General features: G+C 23.4%; 2 protein-coding genes across 2 annotated transcripts in view; both read left to right on the plus strand.

The window, feature by feature from the left end:
* Window positions 1-2985, plus strand: part of LOC117167148 (PC4 and SFRS1-interacting protein) — a 37735-nt gene extending 34750 nt beyond the window's left edge. The window contains exons 11-12 of the mRNA XM_033351861.1: window positions 1594-1738; window positions 1865-2985. Coding sequence (XP_033207752.1) covers window positions 1594-1738; window positions 1865-1992 — 273 coding nt within the window. The 3' untranslated portion in view covers window positions 1993-2985. The remainder of the gene's footprint in view (window positions 1-1593; window positions 1739-1864) is intronic.
* Window positions 2986-8464: 5479 nt separating this feature from the next.
* LOC117167028 (structural maintenance of chromosomes protein 5) overlaps window positions 8465-22364 on the plus strand; it is a 56643-nt gene continuing 42743 nt past the window's right edge. The window contains exons 1-3 of the mRNA XM_033351584.1: window positions 8465-8696; window positions 12684-13011; window positions 18698-19036. Coding sequence (XP_033207475.1) covers window positions 8641-8696; window positions 12684-13011; window positions 18698-19036 — 723 coding nt within the window. The 5' untranslated portion in view covers window positions 8465-8640. The remainder of the gene's footprint in view (window positions 8697-12683; window positions 13012-18697; window positions 19037-22364) is intronic.

Consider the following 22364-nt stretch of genomic DNA (forward strand, 5'->3'; position numbering starts at 1 on the left):
TTTTACTATTTTCAACTTAAAAATAAATCAATAATAATATAGTTATAATTTAAGGTTTTTTTTTTTAATTTAAAATATAGAGAGTTTAAATTATTTAATTTTCATTCCATTTAATTTGAGATTTTTAATACAGAAAAAGAATAAGTATTTCATATTTAGCAATATTTCACTGTTCATTTAAGCTGAGTAAATTGAAACGAAATATTTAAAACAAAACAATTTAAAACTGAATTGTTTTACATAGAAAGCTTTGATTCTTTAGATTTTCGAAGAACTTTCAAACTTTTAGCGTTACAATTTTAATTGTTCTATTTAAAAAGTGTTTAATTTCTAATTGAAATTTTTAAATTTTGACGCAGAAATAACAATTAAACACTTATTATTTGTAGAAAAAATTTGAGTAATTTTTAATTTTTTTATTAATTTTTTAAGTAATTTTTATTAATTTAATTTTTTTTAGTAATTAGTAATTTTTAGTGATATTTAGGAGTTTTAAAAAAGATAAAAAATTATCATGCAAATCTTAGAAAGGTTTCGTAAAATCTTCTAGAATCTTTTTTTAAAATTTTGTTTAAATATTGGAAAAACTTTTGAAATATTCTCTTAAAATGATTTTTCAATATGAAAAGTAATTTTTTATTTTCCTAGGAATCTTAAAAAAATATTTATGTTCCTTTTGAAGTATTTCATAATTCTTGAAAAGAATCTATATATTAAAATTAATCTATATTTTAAATTTAATCGAAATTTCCCTACAATTTTTGAAAATCCTGCAAATTCAAAAAAATCCTTGAAATTTTCCATGTTATTCTTTGATAATTTTTTTAATCTCCTGAAATATTTCTAAACTTTCTGTTACAATAATTTTTCAAAGTGAAAAATCATTTTCAATTTCCCTACGAATCTTAAGAAATTTCTTTATTCTTTTGAAATTTTTCACAATTTAAAAAAAAAAAATCTAAATTTTTTGTTTAAAATCTGCAAAAATCGACGTTTTATTTTAAATTCGGCTGTTAAATTCGAATCTTTTTAAAACTTCTAAATATCTCTTAAAATTACTCTAATATTTTTACAAATAATAAGTGTCCTATTGTTATTTATAAATTCAAATTTAATTCTTTTTTTTAAATTTGCAAGATTTCTTCAAAGTTATAGAAAAAATTCAATTCATTTTGAAATATATTTAAAAGTTTTCTCCAGATTTTGAAATGAAATTTTTAAGTTTTTAAAGGATGCCTAGAATATATAAAATAAAAATAATTTTAGTTCTAATTACAGAAGTGTCAAGTTAAAAAAATAATCTTTTAATGTATCTAGCTTAAAATTACTTAAAATAATATAGTTTTGAAAATGTTTAAGTCAAGTGTTCCACTTTGAATGCATTAATTTGTTCATTACTTTATATGGAAAAATATTTAGAATATAGTTTGATTTTTTAAATTGTATTGGTTTGAAAATTCGACTATTTTGTTGAAATTGCCGTATATTTTGTAGATTATTTAATGAAAAAAAATGTATTCCCCTATTTTCTTGAAAATGGCCCCTATATCTGTTTGTTCGCGAATTTTTGAAGGTAAACAATTGTATTTCCAGCAATTCTTCGTCATTCCTGAAGGCCAGACATTTTGGCAAACATTTAGCGACCAAGTTGAACACTTCAAGGAATTAACAAAGGGCATGAGCGAAGAAAAAATGTTTTCTCTCATCGAAGACCCCGCTGTTCCGGAGAAGAATGCAGGTACTATTTACTCAATATGTAGCAATTAGAGAACTTGGCTTATCGGAAAAACACTTTTCTTTTTTCCAACTATTCTTTTAATAATTTTGAAATGAAATTTTCAACATTTTCCGTGAAATTCTGCAGAGAATTCAAACGCATCGAATTTGATCGTCGAAGAGAAAGCCAGTAGTCTTGAGGAACAGCAACCGGAAACGAAGAGTGACGGAATTGATGGGAAGGACTTGACACCCGAAGAATTGGAGGTCAAGTAACACTCGTGAGACTCCCAATGCCGCAAAATTTCGGTATTATCAGCAAAATCCGGGCAATCGATTCACGGTTCTGCGCGCCTTTTCTCTTTTTTTTTTTCTTTTAATGACACCTCCTACACTTAAGTTTAAAGCAGACGATTTTGAATTCGATTTCGAGAACCTGAATTTCGCATGCTTTGATTGACACACACATATATATATATAAATAAATTATTATCCTCTCGAAGAAAACTTGGGCCATTTTAAGATGGCCAGGCTACTTGGCGGGGCGCGGTAGTGTTGCGATAAATATTTTTTATCTCGTCAAATACATTCACCGATAATGTACATACTTTTTTGAAATAGGGAGCTGCAGAAGAAGTTCGTGTAAAAAGACAACAACGTGACTTGAAAAATTTAAACAAACAAACAAAAACAAACAAAAAAAAACAAAACAAAACACTTGAGACATCGCACTTCATTGGTTTGCGCTTGACTTTTTTTTCTTTCTTCCTGTGTTGTTTTTATTTTTCTTTTCTTCTATTTTCCTAGGCTGCATTTGAAAATTTCGGTGATTTGAATGAATAAGTGGCACAATTGCCTTTTCAAGTTCTTTTGAGAGTGCGTTTCGATGTAAGATTTCCTCCAGAGTATTTACCTTTTCATACAAGTAGATATCTAGAATTAGAATTTAGAGGGCAGAATCAATCATTTGAATTTTTTCAAGATTTCATTCTATTATTACGACAAACATTATGCTTTGTGCATGTTAAGTGCGCTTTTTTGAAATATTCTAATTTTTAATTGTACTAAGTGTCGATTGGTACGTTTATTATTATTATTATTATTATTATTATTATTATTATTATTATTGTTAATACGTGTTTCAGTGAAAGGTTTCTGCTTTCTACTCTCGTGCGGTAAATTATTTACGCATCAGAATTACTTCAGTCCCATAATCTTTAATTGTAATGCGAATATTTTGAATAAAAAAAAAATGTTATGATAGTGAAAGAGATTAGTTTTTTGATGCGCGCCATTTTTCTTTTCTCTTCTGATTTTTTAAGTATTAATACCATTTATTTTTAAATATTTTATAGTTTCTGATTTTTAAAAAACAAATAAAAAGCAAGGACAATATTTTTCATAATTAATGACAAACCTTTATGCAAGGTTTGAGATTTTTATTAAATTATCATGGAAAATTATGTAATATTATATTTTTACCCGTTTTTAATATGAAATTCAGGGTGACTCTACCTAGAAACCCTGGAAATTTCAAATTTTTTTTTCTTTTTTTGAAGTCAAGAAATTTGAAATTTCCAGGGCCTAATTCCTTTGAATAAAATTGAATTAAAATGATTTTTAATTTGTAAAAGTCTACTAGCAGGAGCTGCTGAAAGTGGAGGTAAAAAATCGTTGGGTTTTGAACACCCAGTGTGCACTTAGTGAGTGAAAAATAATTTTGGAGCTAATTTTGTTTTGAAATTTGATTGATTTTTTTTTACTTTTTAACGTAAGTATATCATACGAAGTAAAATAATTTTTTTCTGATTATTTTATACTTTTTTTCTTTGTAGATTGATTATAAGTTACGGCAGCGCGTCATGCGAGAGCAGACTGTGGATGTGTTGAATAAAATATAATTGTTAAAATACAGTTATACATTTCGAAATTTTCAATTTCGTGTATTTTTATAGTATTACATGTCAAAGTTCTTCAATTTTTATAATAATAAATCGATTTAAAAGCAAAAAATCTGATTCATCATTTTATCATAAAACTGACTTTTCAACTTTGCAAATAAATATCTTTTTTGAAATCACCCATGTTGCAATATTTTTTTTATAAAAGTAAACTATTTCAAAAGTATAGTCATAAATTTTCAGGTTAAAATGATTAAAATTCCGTGAGTTATTAATTTTTAAGTAAAAAAAACAACATTTTTTCACTTTCTTTTTTTCAATAATTTTCTTAACAAACTTTAAATAAATAAATGTCTATAAAATAAACTCTACCTTATAAAAGATACCTTAAACTATATCGGATGATTTTAATGTGATAAAATATTTAATTGGGGTTAAACAATACATGATTAAATACGTTGGGGTATGCTAGACCCACCATGCACTTTACCGTGATTTTTACCATGTACGCACTTTGAGGGTTAAATTAATTTACCTAAAAATTTGACTGCATTCTATTTTTTATTTAAAAAATGATCATTTTTAGTTTAAAATTCCGATATTTTGTTGAAAAATTAGTTGTTTTTGGCTGGAGATTAATATTCTTGGTTAAAAATTCGTTTTTTTTGTTTGAAATTATTTTTTCTCTTGATTAAAAAATCCTTCATAGCTGAAAATTTAACTACTGTATATTTTTCGGTTGAAATATCAATTTCAATATTTTTTGTTCATAATTCATTTTTTGGAATGAAAATTTCATGACTTACTTGAAAGTTGAACGCTTCTGTTAAAAATTAATTTTTTTGGTTAAAGATTCATTAGTTTAATTAAAAATTCATCTCTTTTGTTGAAAAATGAGCTTTTTTGAAACAAAAAAAATGTTTAAAATGAAACTATTTTAGAGATTTATCAGTTTAGTTAAAAATTTAAGATTTTGGTTGAAAATAAATTTTTTAACTAAACAATGAACTTTTCCATTTTTACAAGAAAATTGATCTTTTTCAGTTCCAAATTTAATTATTTGATTTAAGATTCAACTATTCGGTTGAAGTTTAATGCATTTTTATTGGAAATTCATCACTGCTCGAAAATGTAAGTATCGCTTGTTGAAAAATGAATTTTTTTCAACTGAAAATGCAACTATTTATTTTTTTCGTTGACAAAAATTCATAATTTTAGTTACAAATTCATTTTTTGTTTTTAACTGAAACTTTAATTTTTCCATTTTTGGTTGAAAATTCAACTATTTGGTTAAAAATTCATTTTTTTGGCAGAAAATTAATCTCCTAGTTTGAAAATTCACCTTTTTGGTTAGAAATTTAAGTATTCCAGTTAATTATTCATAGTTTTAGTTAAGATTTTATCTTTTTGTTGAAAATAGAAATTGGAGTTTAATCATTTTTTTGAAAATTCATCACTGTTTTAAAATGTAAGTACTATTTGTTTTTAACCAGCTTTTTCTTTTTTGAACATTTTTATTTTAACATTCTCATCATTTATGATTGAGAAAGTATTAGAATGTTCGGAAATTTGACATCACACTTTTTCAACGGATCTCCACGTTTCGAGACCCCCTGAATCCGAAAATCAGGTTTTCACGATGGCGTCTGTCTGTCTGTCTGTCTGTTCGTCCGCCCGTAAACACGATAACTCTCGAAAAAATGAACGAATCAAATCCATCTTTGGCACACTTTTTCTAGGCCCTAAAAGAAAGGACGAGTTCGTTACCCAGCCATTTTTGATAAAAATTCAAAAAGTGAGCGCATTTTGAAAATTTGTGAGACCACTTTTTTCTGAATTTGAAAATTCTATGCACGGATATTTATAGTATTGAAAAAAAGAAACAATTTATCCTCATGACTTTTTTCGATAAAAAAAATTCTCAGAGTTATAGCATTTTCAAAATTTTTTTAATCAACCGAAAATCAAAATTTGAAGCCGAAAAACGCACGATATGAAAAAAAGTCAAGAGAAGAAAAACCTTTATTTTTGAAAGCCCTACAAGATTATCATAACCAATTTTTGGATTTTCTTCAAAAATCGAAAATTCAAATTTTGATTGCATCAAAAATAATGTAAAATAAAAAATTCCATTTTGTGGACAAACTATGTAGAATACAAAAAAAGATGAATTAACAAAAATGGTTATCCCAAAAAAGATCTACAATTTCGTTAAGAATCACTTCTTGATAGGACGCGTACTTTTTGTTTTATTCGTGAAAAATAACGTTGAAAAAAGTAAGATAAAAAAAAAGTGTGGAAAAACGACGAAAGTTACGAGAAAAACATCCAACAAAACCTGTTAACAAATTTCTGTCGGAAATCGAGCGCGCAGCGCGAGTGTCACGATGAGAATGTGTACGTCAAAGCCTACAGAGCTTTGAAAAACTTAATGTTTGACTATACTTAATTAAGTAGACAAAGAATAAATATCCGAGCGCGAAGCGCGAGGTAAACTATTTTTTATCTGAAAATGTGACTATTCTGATTGAATATTCCACGATTTTAGTTTAAAAAATCACCTTTTTGGATGAAAATTAATTTTTAAATTAAAATTTAACCCTCAAAGTGCATACAGGATAAAAATCACGGTAAAGTGCAACGTGGGTGTTGGACACCCCAACGTATTTAGTCATGTATTGTTTAACCCCTATTGAATATTTTGTCACATTAAAATTATCCGATATACTTTTAGGTATCTTTTATAAGGTAGAGTTGATTTTATAGCCATTTATTTATTTTAAGTTTGTTAAAAATAAGTATTGAAAAAAGTGAAAAAATGGGGTTTTTTACTTAAAAATTCATAGCTCACGCAATTTTAACCTGAAAATTGATGACTATACTTTTGAAATAGTGCACTTTCATTAAAAAAATATTGCAACATGGATGCTTTCAAAAAAGATATTTATATGCACAGTTGAAAAGTCAATTTTATGATAGAATGGTGAATCAGATTTTTTGCTTTTAAATCGACTTATTATTATATAAATTGAAGAACTTTGACATGTAATACTATAAAAATACAAGAAATTGAAAAAAGAGACATATAACTTGTTTTTAACAATTATATTTTAGTCAACACATCCAGTCTGAAAAACAGTTGGAAAATTGCTTGGGGTATCAGATACCCACAATGCACTTTAAGAGTTAACTTCCTTTTTCTGTTGAAAATTTATATCTTTTAGTTCAAAATTCAATTATTTCTTTAAAAATTGATCTTTTGTTGCTCAAAGTTTAAATATTTTATTAAAAATTAATTTTTGTTGTTAAAAATTAATCTCCTTGTTTAAAAATTCATCTTATCATTTGAAAATTCAAATTATGATTTTTGTTTTAAAAAGCGATTTTCGAATTTCTATCAAATAAACCAAATTTTTCTGTAAAACAAAAAAAAATGTCAAGAAAGAAAAAAAATATTAACCAAAATGTTGAATTTTCAACCCAAAAATATAAATTTTCTACCGAGCATTTAAATTTTCGACAAAAATATACATTTCTAACCAATTAGATTCCATTTTAACTAAATACGAATTTTTTAAATACAGAATCATTTTTCAACCATTTTAATTTCAGATGTGAAATTTTAAACAGTTGTAGATTGCAGGAAAGTTGAATTTACAATAGATAAAAATTAAATTTCTAATTTTTAAATATTTTTAATGATTGAAAATTCAATTTTTTTCGATAGACAATTGAATAAATTTGGAATGAAAATGTACATTTCTAAAAAAAAATATATAAACATAATCCGAAATTGTTCAACTTTGTAAACTTTATTATTTGAAGCCGATTTCATTTTCTCTTTTTTTGGAGAAATTATTTACAAATTTAAAATAAGTCCCATTTGAACTATTCTTTAAATATTAATTTCAATTTTTAATTTGCTTGATTATGATATTATTTATTTTACAATCCATAATTCCAAAATCTTAACATTTTTCCATTTTAGAAATTTTCAATTTAAAGAATTAAAAAATTGAGTTTTAATGAAATTAAAAATATTTTAAAACCTTCAAAATTCTGGATCTTTAAATGTCTTAAGATGATAATGATAATTGTAAACCTTTTTATTATAAACTATTTTCCAAAATATGCTTTGTTTTCAATATTAATGTGTCAAATATGCACTACATTTTAATTATAAAGATAAATAATATATAAAATAAATAATATTTGTTTCTCTTGATTTTATCATAAAAATACCGTGCCTAAAAAATGAAGTCATACCTTAAAAATAATTATGAATGTGATTTATTTTATTATGAAATAAGTAATCAAATATTACAGAACGGGTATGAAATTTAAAAAAAGCGCCTATTAGTCACCCTAACCTCAAAATTTTATATCTAGAAATCTTTATTAATCGGCTGATTAGAAACTAAAATATGTTTGAGAACTATTTCAAACTTGGTAAAAATATTATAAAACATTCACCCTTCAAAACTATTTTAATTAATCCAATATTTTTTAATTCAAGTTCTTCAAGTTTCAACTTTTCTGTGAATTCTGAGTAACTAAGAACCTAACCTTATCTCACCTGTAGTACCAACCATTGCATATTAGGATCAAATCTTAATTTAATATTTACGTAGAATTTCTCGACAAAAAAGATGTTTATATATGAAAAAGTCGTAATATGATGTTTTTTATAGATTAAAAGATTAAAATTAAATTCTCAATATTTGTAACATATTACTATATATATTTCTAATACATATCATAGTTGGTAGTACTGTTTCAGAGAACTTCGCGCTCTTTTCCTACAGCTTTTTATTAGTTTTTCGACCTTCCTTGATTTTACGTCTTTTCCGTACTTATGATACAAGATTAGAAAATGAGTTTATCCAAGTTTATTAATCTTCGTTTTTAAGAGAGTATGTGATTAGACTTAGATGAAGTGGATTTTAAAATTATAAATATCAAACGGATTAATTTATTTAGAGATTTTTTTTGTTTACATTTGTATCAAATTTAACTCTGAACAATGGCCACACAGATAGAAAGAGGCGTTATTACTCGGATGTACATGGAAAATTTTGTGTAAGTATTTAATAGTAGAATATTTTTAATTGTTATTTAGACTCATTTGTTCCAAATCTCGGATTTTGTGCCTTTGTGACAATATTGTGAGATGCCAATTTTGAGGTTAAGGTTATATTAACTTCGCGTGTCTAAACCTGTCCACCGCCTTAATTTGTTTTGAAACCTTTGTCATGCACTTTCCATTGTTGATTTTGTAAAGTGATTTGTGATCAATTCAAAGTTTCCTTTAAATCGGGAAATGACAGCATTTTTGTTACGCAGTACTTCCAATTCTACTTTTACGGTTCGAACCAAAACAGGGTGGTTACTTCATCGGGAATTTACTTCTGGTCGTAGGAAAGCTTGAGTTTTCATTCTTTTAATAATTTTGCTCCTAGAAAATTTAACTTTTTCGTGGAAATCTACGTACTTTGTTAAAAAATCGATTTTTTGACAGAAAATGATCTTTCCCTTTGAAAGTTAATCTTGTTTAAAAATTTTACCTTTCGGTTAAAAAGTCAATTATTCGAGTTAAAAATGTTTAAGTTTAGTTTAAAATTCATTTATTAGAAGGGAAAAAAATTACTTGGCTGAAAGTTAAAATCTTGTATTAAAAATTATTTTTTTTATTTAAAAATAAGCTGTTTGATTGAAAATTTATTTTCTTTTGGTGTTTTTCGGTTGAAAATTATTATTTTTTGAACTGAAAATGCAACTATTATTCCAGTTGAATATTCCATAATTTTACTTAAAAATTCATCTTTTTTTTGCACATATATTTTTTAGTAAAAATTGAATTATTAAATTTTCAACCCAAAAACATTTCTCAGGTAACAAATAAAAACCAAGTTTTTAATTATTCCCGCTAAAATTACAAAATTTTATAGAAAACAGGTTAATTTTCAACCATAAATTACGCATTTTTAATAAAGAAAAGAGTACATTTTCAAGTAAATAGTTGAATTTTTAAGGAAAAAGATTAATTCTCAGGAAAAATTTTATAGTTGATAATTATCCAAAAAAAGATTTAAATTTAATTAACAGTTATGTTTTCATGGTAAATAATAACTTGATAATAAAACTGGTAAATTTTCAACAAAATAATTAAAATTTTGATAAATTGATAAATTTTTTTATGCCAAAAAAGATGAAATTTCAACTAAACATATAATAGTAGACTAATAGATCTTTTTTTTTTGTTGAAAATTCCGTTATTTTGTTGAAGTTTAAACTCTTAAATATTTTTTTAATGATGTATCATTTTAATTAAAAATTTCTGTCTTTTGTTGCAAACTTAAATATTCTGTTGATTTTTTAAAAATATTCCATCATCTTAGTCGAAATTTAATTTCTGATTAAAAATTAATTGTTTCAACAGAAAATTCAACTATTCAATTTTTTTATTAAAAATTTTCTTTTTTATTAATATTGTACCAAAAAAGAGTTTTTTTAAAACAAGCATCATGAATTTTTAACAATTTTCAAGAAAAAATAGAATGAATAATTCGTCAGTTAAAAAAATTTCTTTCTTTGATTTAAATATCAACTATTATATTTTTCGTTTTAATCATTCGATTTAATCAAAAATTCCTGTATTTTGTTGTAAACTTAAATATTTTCTTGATTTTTTAAAAAATATTCCATCATTTTATAAGAAATTTAATTTCGGATTAAAAATTGTTTAAACTGAAAATTTAACTATTCAAATTTTTGGTTTAAAAATTTTCTTTTTTAGTGGAAAATTGATGTATTTTTTTGAAAAATCCTATTTTTCAGTTAAAAATTAATCTTCTTGATTAAAAATTAATCGTTTTTATTAAAAATTAATCTTTTTGGTTGATAATTCAACTACTTAGTTAAAAATTAAACTCTATTGTTAAAAGTTAATATTTTTCGTTGAAGATTTATCATTTCAAGTAAAAATTCACATCTATAGTTGAAAATGTAACTATTTTATTGAAAATTAGTTTGTTTTTTTTTACTTATCCAGTTGAATATTATACAATTTAACTTAAAAATTAATGTATTTTGTTGATAATTCTCCTTTTTGGCAAAACATTCGTCTTTTCGCTTTCAAATTCAACTATTCCATTTGAAGGTTCATCATTTTATTTGAAAATTTAGTTTTTTAAGAGAAAATTAATGTATTTTGTAGAAAATTGAGCTTTTTTGTCAGAAAATTTATTTTAATGGTATAAAATAAATTTTTTTAGTAGAATATCAATATCATTCATAACTTTGGTTCTTTTGGTTTAAAATTAGTTTTTTAAAGTGAAATTTAAACTTCATTTTTGGTTGGAAATTTTTTTTTAAAAGAAAATTAAACTAACTTATTAAAAATTCGTATTTTTCGGTAGAAAATTAATTTTCTTGGATAAAATATTCAACAGTTTAGTTGCAGTTTTTTTCTATTTAGCTTTGGTTGAAAGTTAAACTCTTTTTTTGTCCTAAATAATTTTTTTTTGTTAAAGATTCATCGTTTTAATTAAAAATTCATTACTTTTGTTAAAAAGTTAACTAGCTTCTTTACATTCTTTCTTTTTTTATATTTAATCATTTTAGTCCAAATTTCATTTATGGTTCGAAATTAATATTTTTAAATGAAAATTTTACTTCCATTTTTTGTTTAAGATTTTTCTTTTTTAGTGGACAATTCATGTATTTTGTTAAAAAAATCAGCTTTTTTTGGTTGAAAATTAATCTTTGTAGTTAAAAATTTTCATTTTTGGTTGATGATTTAAGTACTTGTTTAAAAATTAAACTCTGTTGTGAAAAATAAATTGTTTGTTTGTTTAAATATTTATCATTTTAATTAAAAACTCGTATTTTTAGTAGAAAATGTAACTAATCCAGTTGAATGATATATAATTTTAATTGAAAATTAAAATTTAAGCATTTTAAAATTGATCACTTCCATTAAAAAAAAAATTTCTATTTTTTAAAATAGAAAATTCAACTATTTGGTTCAAAATTCATGTATTTTTTTGGAAATTTGTATTTTTTAATTGAAAATTGAAAGTAAAATTTAAAAAATGTATCATTCAAATTCATGGACCTAAGGAAAAAATTTTAAGAAATGATTAATTGTGTTTTCATTATTATTTATTTGCTCAATCGTGATAAATGAAAAATATTAGATAAATTCCTAGACACTTTTATCATTAAGAAATTATTTACCCTTTAGTAAAGTTACCATCACCAATGAAAAAAACATTGATTTAATTTTACTGTTTGGTTGAAAATGCTTTGCAGGTTAAAAGTTTAACTATTTGGTTCAAAATCTAACTGTTTTGTTGAAAATGTATTTATTTTGTTGAAAATTCGTCTTTTGACCTGAAAATTCAATAATTTGGTGACAAATTCTTTTATTTTTAAAAAATTAATTTTGTTTGCTTGAAAATTGAACCATTTTTCTGAAAATTCGTTTCATTTTTGGTCGAGTTTAATTTCTTATTATGTGAAATAATAATATTTTTGGTTGCGAATTCATCTTTTTTTGTTGGTTATTGTGGTTTAAAATTAATTATTTTAACTGAAAATTAACATTCCATTTTTATTTGAAAAATTATTATTTTTTAAAGTAGAAGTGTCAACTATTTGGCTAAATTTTGTTTTTTTTGGAAATTCGTATGCAAAAATTTTACTTTAAAAGATGGGAATTTGAAGCATTTTAAGGTAAATATAATATATGTTTTAAATATGCACCGACTTTAAAAGGATGAAAGTAAAATTTAAAAAATGTATCCTTCAAATTCATGGAGTTTAGGAAAAAAATTTAAGAAATGATTAATTGTGTTTTCAGTATTATTTATTGATTTACTCAATGGTGATTGATAAATGGTATATTTAAGAATATCTTGTAATATAATTTGTTGAAGCTTTTTAAATTAAAAATATTAAATTAAACGAAGAAACATTCAATTTTACTTGGATAAATATTAAAATTGAGTAGACACCCTCAAGTTTTTTGAAGATGCCGATACAAAGAATTAATTTTTTTCGCAGAACTTACGACAACGCAATTTTCAAGCCAGGGCGAAATTTAAACTTGATCATCGGACCTAATGGTACCGGGAAATCGACAGTTGTTTGTGCGATAGTTTTAGGATTAGGTGGAAAACCAAAAGTCATCGGCCGTGCAGAAAAAGTGTCAGATTACGTGAAAGCCGGATGCGAAACCGCAAAAATCGAAATCGAACTCAGAGATTCGGGCAAAATGAGCATAGTTATAGCTCGGAGATTTAATCTCCACAATCAGTCGACATGGATGATAAATGGACGATCTGTGGGTATAAAAGAGGTGCTGGCAGTCACCAAGCAGTTAAATATTCAGGTATTTTGAATTTTTAACTAGAAATCTTTTCTCCTCCTCTATTTTCTAGAAACTTCCTCTTTTTCTAGGGCTTTGGTTTGAATGCAAACTGAATTTATTAGTAGAAACTAATTGGAATATTCAACTTTTTTTTATTTAAAGTTGATTTCTTTTGATTGAAAAAGTTTAGTATTGTATTTTTGGTTCAGAATTTATTTCTTTTGGTTAAAGATTCTACTATTGTGTGGAAAATTTCATCTGTTTGACTGAAAATTGATTTATTTTGTTGGGAGCTTCTCTTTTTTTTTGTTTAAAATTAAAGTACTTACTTGAAAGTTAAACTACATTGTTAAAAATTATTTTTATCAGGTGAAAAGTTGACTATTTGGTTGAAAATGTAACCATTCTGGTTAAAGATATTGATTTTATGAGAAAATTGATCTCTTTGATTGAAAATTAAACTCTTTGGTTAAAAGTTCAACTATTTTTTTATAAAAAATTTGTCCTTTTGTACTGAAAATTTACTTTTTTTAATAGAAAATTTTTTTTGTAATGTCATTTTTTTTTAATGAAAATTTAGATATTCTAGGTCGTGATTCGTAATTTTAGATGAAAATGCATCTACTTGGTTAAAAAATCATGTAATTGTTTGGGAACTCTTCTTTTTTGTTCAAAGTTAAACTACTTTGGTAACAATTATTTTTATTGGTTGAAAATTTGACTATTTTCTTGATAATTGATTTCTTTTTTATTGAAAATCATATTTTTTCACTTGAAATTAAACTACTCTATTGTTGGTTAAAAATGGATAGTTTTTTATTGAAAATTAAACTGTTTGGTTGATAATTCAACTATTTTGGATGGAAAATTGGTCCTTTTTTATTGAAAATGAACTATTTTGATATAAAATTCTAATTTCTTTTCACAAATTCGTATTTTTGGTTTCGAAATTCATCATTTGGTTAAAAATTTACTTTTTTAATTGAAAATTTATCTATTATGGTTCAAGATTAATAATTTTAGTTGAAAATTCATCTATCTGGTTGAAAATTTAAGTATTTTCTTGATAATTCGCCTCTTTTTATTGAAAATAATATTTTTTCACTTGAAATTAAACTATTACATTTTTCGTTGAAAATTCAACTGTTTTGGTCTTTTGGATTGCAAATGAACTATTTTGATATAAAATTCCAATTTCTTCTCACAAATTCGTATTTTTGGCTTCGAAATTCATCATTTGGTTGAACATTTACTTTTTAAATTAAAATTTAGCTATTCGTTTTAGCTATTCATGTACTATTTGTTAAAAAAATTCCCTATTTTTTATAATTAGACATTCATTTTCTTAGCTGAAAATTTTAATATTCTAGTTGAAGATTTATTTTATAAGAAAATTCATCTCTTTGGTTGCAAATTTAACTACATATTTTGTTGATAATTCGTTTCTTTCTATTGAAAATAATATTTTTTAAATTCAAATTATACCATTCCTTTTTTTGTTGAGAATTGATAGTTTTTAATTGAAAATTACACACTTAGGTTGAGAATTCAACAATTTTGGATAGCAATTTGGCCTTGTTGGATTGAAAACTAAATTTTTTGTTCAAAATTAAACTATTCTGATATAAAAATCTACTTTCTTATCAACAATTTTTCTTTTTGGCTTAAAAATTTAGCATTTGATGGAAATTTTCCTTTTTATTGAAAATGTAGCTATTGTAGTTCAAGATTCATAATTTTAGATGAAAATTCCATCTATTTGGTTCAGAATTATACTACTTTGTTAAAAATTATTTTCATTAGTTAAAAAATGGAAGATTTGGTTAAAATTTCCCTATTTCCTGTGATTAGACATTAATTTTCTTATCTGAAAGTTAAACTATTCTAGTTAAAGATTGATTTTACAAGAAATTTTTTTTCTTCGGTTGCAATTTTTACTATTTTGTTAATAATTCTTTCATTTTTATTAAAAGTAATATTTCTTTAATTAAGATAAAATGATTAAGTATTTCGTTAAAAATGGATGTTTTTTCATTAGAAACTTCAACTATTTGGTTGAAGATTCATGTATTTTCTTGAAAACTCATCTTTTTAATTATAAATTCAACTACTTGTTTACAAGTTGAACTGCTTTGTTAAAATTTATTTTTTTGATTGATGATTTATCATTTTAATTGAAGATGTATCTCTTTGGTTGAAAAATCATTTAGTTTTTGTTGAAAGTTCAACTTTTTGGTTGAAAATTGATAGTTTTTAGTTAAAAATGCATGTATATTGTTGAAAATTCATAATTTTGGTTGAAAATTGAACTCTTTGTTAAAAAAAGTTGCTTTATAATTCAACTTTGTAGGTTTGCAAATGCAACTTTTTGGTTAAAAATATAACGACTTTGTTTTAAGTTTATTTATTTTATCAAAAATTCAATTTTTTTATAAGAGTCATTTTTTTCGGGCGGAAGTTCAACTGTTTTGTAGAAAGTTCGCTTTTTTGTCTTGAAAATTTAATAATTTGGTGAAAAATGTAATTATTTGGTTGAAAATTAATTTTTTTTTAATTCTCCTTCTTACAATTTTTTCTTTAAAATATAAAATTTAATTTTTTCATATGAAATACAAATATTTTGGATTGAAACAGACGCTATTATATTTTTGGTTTGAAAATTTAACTGTTTTGTAAAAACAGGGTGGCCGCTGGAACGGGAAACCGGGAATTTTACGAATTTTCAGAAAAAAATCTGTCCAAGTTCGATTTTAACAGTTTTTTAAATAATTAAAGTGCAGTTTTGAAGATTTAAAAAATTAAAACGATTTGAAGTTGAAAATTTTAAATGAAAAACAGTTTTATTTTATCAACTGTAAATATAACTAAATAAATTATTTTTAAAACGGATCTGTACTCTTAAGTATTTAAATTTGAACAATAATTGATTTGACCAAACAATTCTAGATTCGTTCAAAATTTGAGGATTTCCAGATTGTAACTATTTCCATCCGAAAATCGTAATAAGAATTTAAATTAATATATCATTTATTCCGATGATTTTATTTTTAAATAAAAATCTTCATGATTTATCAATAATATATTTTTAATTCAGAGTTCCACGTCTTCCTTTATATTATATTTTATATTAAATTTAATATGTAAATTTATTAATATATTATTTCTATTAATTTTTTTACCCATTACAAAATGTAAACGTGCGTTTAAGTATTTTCCAATTAAAAATAAATTTTTATTAAATTTATAATAATTTTTCAATAATAATAATAATAATAATTTCAATTATTTAATTTTTATCCCATTTAATTTGAAATTTCTTAATGTAGAAAAAGATCGAGTATTTTATATTTAGCAATATTTCACTGTTTATTTAAGACGAGTAAATTGAAACTAAATATTTAAAATAAAACAATTTAAAACTGAATTGTTTTACATAAAAAGCTTTGAATCTTTAGATTTTCGAAGAAATTTTAAACTTTTAGCGTTACTATTTTAATTGTTCTATTTAAATATTGTTTAATTTATAAGTGAAATGTTTAAATTTTGACGCAGAAATAACAATTTAACACTTATTATTTGTAGAGAAAATTTGAGTAATTTTAAGAGATATTTAGAAGTTTTGAAAAGATTGAAAATTGATTAAAAACTTGAAATTATTTCAAGTAATTTAAACGAAGTGTGTTAACATTTTTTTCAGAACTTCTAAATATATTTTAAAATTAATCGAAATTTTCCTAAAATTTTTGAAAGTCCTGCAAATTAAAAAAAAGTCCTTAAAATGTTCCATGTTCTTCTTTGATAATTTTTTTAATCTCTTAAAATCTTGTTAAACTTTCTGCTACAATAATTTTTCAAAGTGAAAAATCATTTTCAATCTTCCTAAGAATATTAAGAAATTTTTTTATTCTTTCGAAATCTTTTATAATTTAAAAAAAAAATTCTAAATTTTTTGTTTGAAATCTGCAAAAATCTACATTTTATTTTTAATTCGGCTGTAAGTATTTGAAATTATTTCAAGTTCTAAATTTAATTCAAATCTTTTTAAAACTTCTAAATATCTCTTAAAATTACTCTAATATTTTTATAAATAATAAGTGTTCTATTGTTATTTATAAATTCAAATTTAATGTTTTTTTCAATTTTCAGGATTTTCTAAAAGTTATAGAAAAAATTCAATTCGTTTTGAAATATATTTAAAAGTTTTCTCAATATTTTGAAATAAAATTTTTAAGCTTTTAAAGGATGCCTAGACTATTTAAAATAAAAATAATTTAACTTCTAATAACAGAAATGTTAAGTTAAAAAAAAAAATTTCAATTTTTAATGTGTCTAGCTTAAAATTACTTAAAATAATATAATTTTGAAAATTCTTAAAGTTCATTGCTTGATTCTTTAATTTAGACTATTGAAAATGTTAACGTGGAAAAATGTTTAGAATATAGTTTGATTTTTTAAATTTCATTTAAATTTCATTTTAAATTTCATTTCATTTTAAATTTCATTTCATTTAAATTTCATTTAAATTCATTTAAATTTCATTGAAAAATGTTTGCGAACCGGGAAAAAACCGGGAATTTTTTTGTTCTGTTGAAAGTTGAAACTGCCACCTTGTAAAAACTCGATCCTTTTTTATTGAAATAAAATTTTCAATCTGTAATTTCCATTATTTGGTTGAATATTCACGTATTTTGTTGAGATTTCTTTCTTTTCTGGTTGAAATATTAATTATATATTTCATGAAGAAATCATCTTTTTCGGTGGAAAAGTCATCTTGCTTGGTTAAAAATTAACATTTTGTTGAAAATTCAACTTTTATGGTCAAGCTTTCTACTGTCTTCTAAAATAATCTTTTTTTGGCTGAAGTTTATTCTTTTTATTTTTTGATTTGCTCGTTTGGTTGTAAATATATAAACTATTTTCATCAAAATTTAACTTTTTGGTAGAAAACTAACTTATTTGTTGGAAAAAAATTATATTTTGGGGGGAAAAATTCTACTGTTTTGTGGATAATTTATCTTTTTGGCCTCGAAATTGAACAATTTTTTTGAAAATTGGTGTATTTTGTTTAAAATTTGTTTTTGTTGCTTGAAAATTAATCTTTTTGGTTGGAAAATCATCCTTTTCGGTTAAAAATGCAACTTTTTTTATGAAGAATATAATATTTTTTGTATGAAAATTGACGTTTTTAAAAATAAATTTCATTGTTGCTTGAAAATTACTCTTTTTTTGTTGGAAAAATATCCTTTTCCGTTAAAAATACAACTGTTTGGTCGAAAACTAATCTGTTATGGTTAAGGATTCAACTATTTTGTTGCAAATTCCTCTTTTCGTTGAAAAATCATATTTTCGGGTGGAAATTTTTACTGTTTTGTAGAAAATTCGTCTTTTGAATTTGTAAATTCAATAATTTGGTTGAAAAGTGACTATTTTGTTGAAAATTCAAGTATTAGGACTAAACATTAATTTGGTTGTAAATTAATCTTTTTATGTTAAAAATTCAACTATTGTTGAAAACCCGACACTTTTGCTGAAAATTAATCTCTTTAGGTAGAGAATCCTTTTTGGTTGAAAATTCAACAATCTTGTTCATAATGCAATATATTTTGACTTGAAATTGTAGGAATATAAAGCGATATTTATAAATAAATAAATGAATGAATGCATAAATGAATTCCATCGAAGCCTTTTTTTTTAAAATTGATTTCAGGTCGACAATCTCTGTCAGTTTCTCCCACAAGACAAAGTTCAAAGCTTCTCCGAAATGGATTCTAAAGCCTTGCTGATGGAAACTGAACGATCAGTTGGAGATCCGCTGTTATTACAGTATCATGAAAAGTTGATAGAGCTTCGTTCTCTCCACCGAACACTGGAGACTGAAGTCGCGAGCAAAACGCGCTCCTTGGAGAACAAACAGCAAAAGTACGAGGGCTTGAAAGACATCGTTGGAAATATTAAGGAAAAAAAGACTATTAAGAAGAAAATCACTTCCTTGAAGCAAAAAAAGCAATGGATGTTGTACGATCAATTGAGACAGCATTTTAAAGATGTAAATATCAATATTGTCTTTAATATTAATGATAATTTACAATTTTATTCATTCAACTGGTGTTCTGAATTTACTTGTTTTAAGATCATTTTTATAATTTTAATCACACTATCTAATTCAATAACAATTATTTTTCATTTGTAAAAGTAGCTTTATATTTAACTATTTTCTTGAAAACTCTTTTTTTTTTTTGAAATTTATTTTTTTAACTGAATATTTAACTATTCTATTTTTGGTTAGAAGTTTATCATTTCTATTCATTATTTGAATTGAAAATTCATCCATTTGATTGAAAATGAAGCTGTTTTGTTAAAAATTCGTATTTTAAATATTTTTATTTTAACTGTATTTTAACTGTTTTTTTGAAATTTATATTTTTATTTTTTTATTATTATTTTTGTAACCTAAAAATTGAATTATTCTAGTTGAATATTGCATCACGTTAGTTGAAAATTAATCTCTTTAGCTTAAAATTAATTTTTTTTACTGAAAATTTTTTTGGTTAAAAATTCAGCTTTGTGGCTTAAAATTCAATCATTCCAATTGAAGATTCATCATATATTTTTGAATTATAATATCAATTTTTTTACAATTTTCGTTTGAGAATTTACCTCTTTTTTTTTTTAAATCAACTACTCGCGCTTAAAAGCTAAACTCGTTTGTTAATAATTTTTTTTTTTTGCTGAAAGTTTCATAATTTTAATTGAAAATTCGTCTATTTTTCAAAATGTAGTTACTTTCATAAAAATCAATTTTTCAACTAAACTAGACAGTTTAGTTACAAATTAATTTCTTCATCTGAAAATTGAACTGTTCCATTTTTAGTTGAAAATTAAGTTTTTACAGCTCAAAATTTAACAATTTGGAAGTAAATTTGTCTTTTTAAGTTAATGATTCATTTATTTGTTGAAAATTCACGTATTATCTTAAAAAATCGATTTTTTTTGTAGATTTTTTTCATTTGAAAGTTAATCTCCTTGTTTGAAAATACATCTTTATGGTTAAAAAATCAAATATTTTAGTTAAACATTGATCATTTTAGTTGGAAAATCATCTTTCACGTTAGAACTAAATTGATTTGATTGAAAAATAAGCTCTTTTGTTAAACATTAATCTTTTTATCGATGATTCATCATTTTAATTAGAAATTCATTTCTTTGGTTAAAAAGTGAGTAATTTGATGAAACAATCGTTTTTTCTTTGGATGAAAAGGATTTTTTAAATTGAAACTGTAACTATTTTATTGAAAGTTTTTTGTTTTTTTTTTGGTTGAAAAATTATTCTTTTTAGTTGAAAAATGATTTTGTTTTGTTCAACTATTTCAGTTGAAGATTCATTGTTTTAATTAAAAACTCAGTTGCTTTGTTTAAAATTTAACTATTTTCTTGAAGATTTTTTATTTTTTATTAAAAATTAATATTTTTTAGTTTGAAAAATTAGATTTTTTGGTTAAAAAATGGTTCTTTTGGTAGAAATTAATTTTTCTCAAATGTATTTGCTCAAAACCTACCAAATATTTATTTTTACAAATGAATAATAATTTGTCCTTTTTTTAACCTAAATTTATTTAAAAGGAAAAATAAAAGCTTTTTCCAGACGAAAAAAAAAGAAGAAAAAAAAACCTAAATTCGAGAAAAGTTAAATTTGTTTTGAATCTTTATATTTGAAGGTCAATTGTTTCTTTTTAACAATACTTATGATTAGTGGAAATTGTATACAATTTTTAATACTGGTTTCCGGAATTGTTCAAATTTGACGGAATTTGATTTAATACTGCTGAATTTTTCAAGTTTACAATTTCAAATTGAAGAATATTTCAGGAAAATACATTTAATTTTTAAATGTTCGAGATCGAACAATTAAAAATTAATAGATTTAAAAACTGAGTAATTTTAAAGAGGCTTTGGAAAGGAAAAACATTTTCAACTCAAAATTTATACAACAAAAAAAAAAAAATTCTCCTCTTCCATCGCAAGCCAAATGTTAAAAATACTAAATTTGACTCCATTAACTCACTAACAATGTTAAAAAAATGCCCTCTTTTAGCTAAAAAAAAAATTAACAACCATTATTTTCTCCCTTTTTTTTACCTTAAGGAAAAATCTGTAAATTACAGTATTTTTGTCCCCTTAACTCAATGAAAATATTAATCAAAATTTTAGAAAATGAAAAAAATGCATCTAATTGGTTGAACGCTAAACTAATTTGTTAAAAATTAGTTAGTTTTGCTTGAGGATTGAACTATTTTGTTGAAAAATCCACTTTTGATTGAAAAATCAACTCTTTGAATTAAAATTAAACTACTTTTTAAAAATTAATTTCTTTTTTGGTTGAAGATTCATCATTGAGTTGAAAATTCATATTTTCTGGTGAAAAATTCAAATGTTATGTAGAAAATTTGTCTTTTTGATTTGAAAATTTTTAAATTAGGTCGAAAAGTAACTATTTTGTTTAAAATTCAACTATTTTGTTAAAAATTCAACTATTTTTATGAAAATTTAACTTTTTGGTAGAAAATTAACTTTTTTGTTGAAAAAAATTATATTTTGGGGTTAAAAATTCTACTGTTTTGTGGATAATTTATCTTTTTGGCTTCGAAATTGAAAAACTTGTTTAATAATTCGTTAATTTCGTGTAAAATTTGTCTTTATTGCTGGAAAATTAATCTTTTTCCTTAAAAATTGATCCTTTTGGGTTAAAAATGCAACTGTTTGGTTAAAAATTAATCTGTTTTGGTTTAGAATTCACTTGCTTTGTTGAAAATTCCATTATTTGGTTAAAAATTAAACTTTTTATGAAATTTCAATTTTTTGGTAGAAAAATTAACTTTTGTGTTAAAAAATAATATTTTCAGGTTGAAAATTTAACTGTTTTATAATAATTCATCTTTTTGGTGAAAAATTAATCTTCTTGGTGGAAAGTTAATTTTTTTGGTTCAAAATTAAAATATTTTGTTTAGAATTCAACAATTTGTTTTAAAATGAACTATTTTGTTGAAAATTCAACAATTTGGTTAAAAAGTAACTATTTTGTTGACAATTCAACTATTTTGATAAAAATTAAACTGTTTTTATGAAAATTTAACTTTTTGGTAGAAATTTAACTTTTTTGTTGAAAAAAAATGAGATTTTGCTATTAAAAATGCTACTGCATTGTAGATAATTTATCTTTTTGGCTTCTAAATTGAAAAAATTTGAACAATTTGTTTAAAAATTGCTGTATTTTTTGTAAAATTTGTCCTTGTTGCGGAAAAATTAATCTCTTTCCTTGGAAATTGATTCTTTTCGGTTAAAAATGCAACTGTTTGGTTCAAAATTCATCAGTTTTG

Source organism: Belonocnema kinseyi, chromosome 2 (assembly GCF_010883055.1).
Source record: "Belonocnema kinseyi isolate 2016_QV_RU_SX_M_011 chromosome 2, B_treatae_v1, whole genome shotgun sequence".
NCBI classification, from domain to species: domain Eukaryota; kingdom Metazoa; phylum Arthropoda; class Insecta; order Hymenoptera; family Cynipidae; genus Belonocnema; species Belonocnema kinseyi.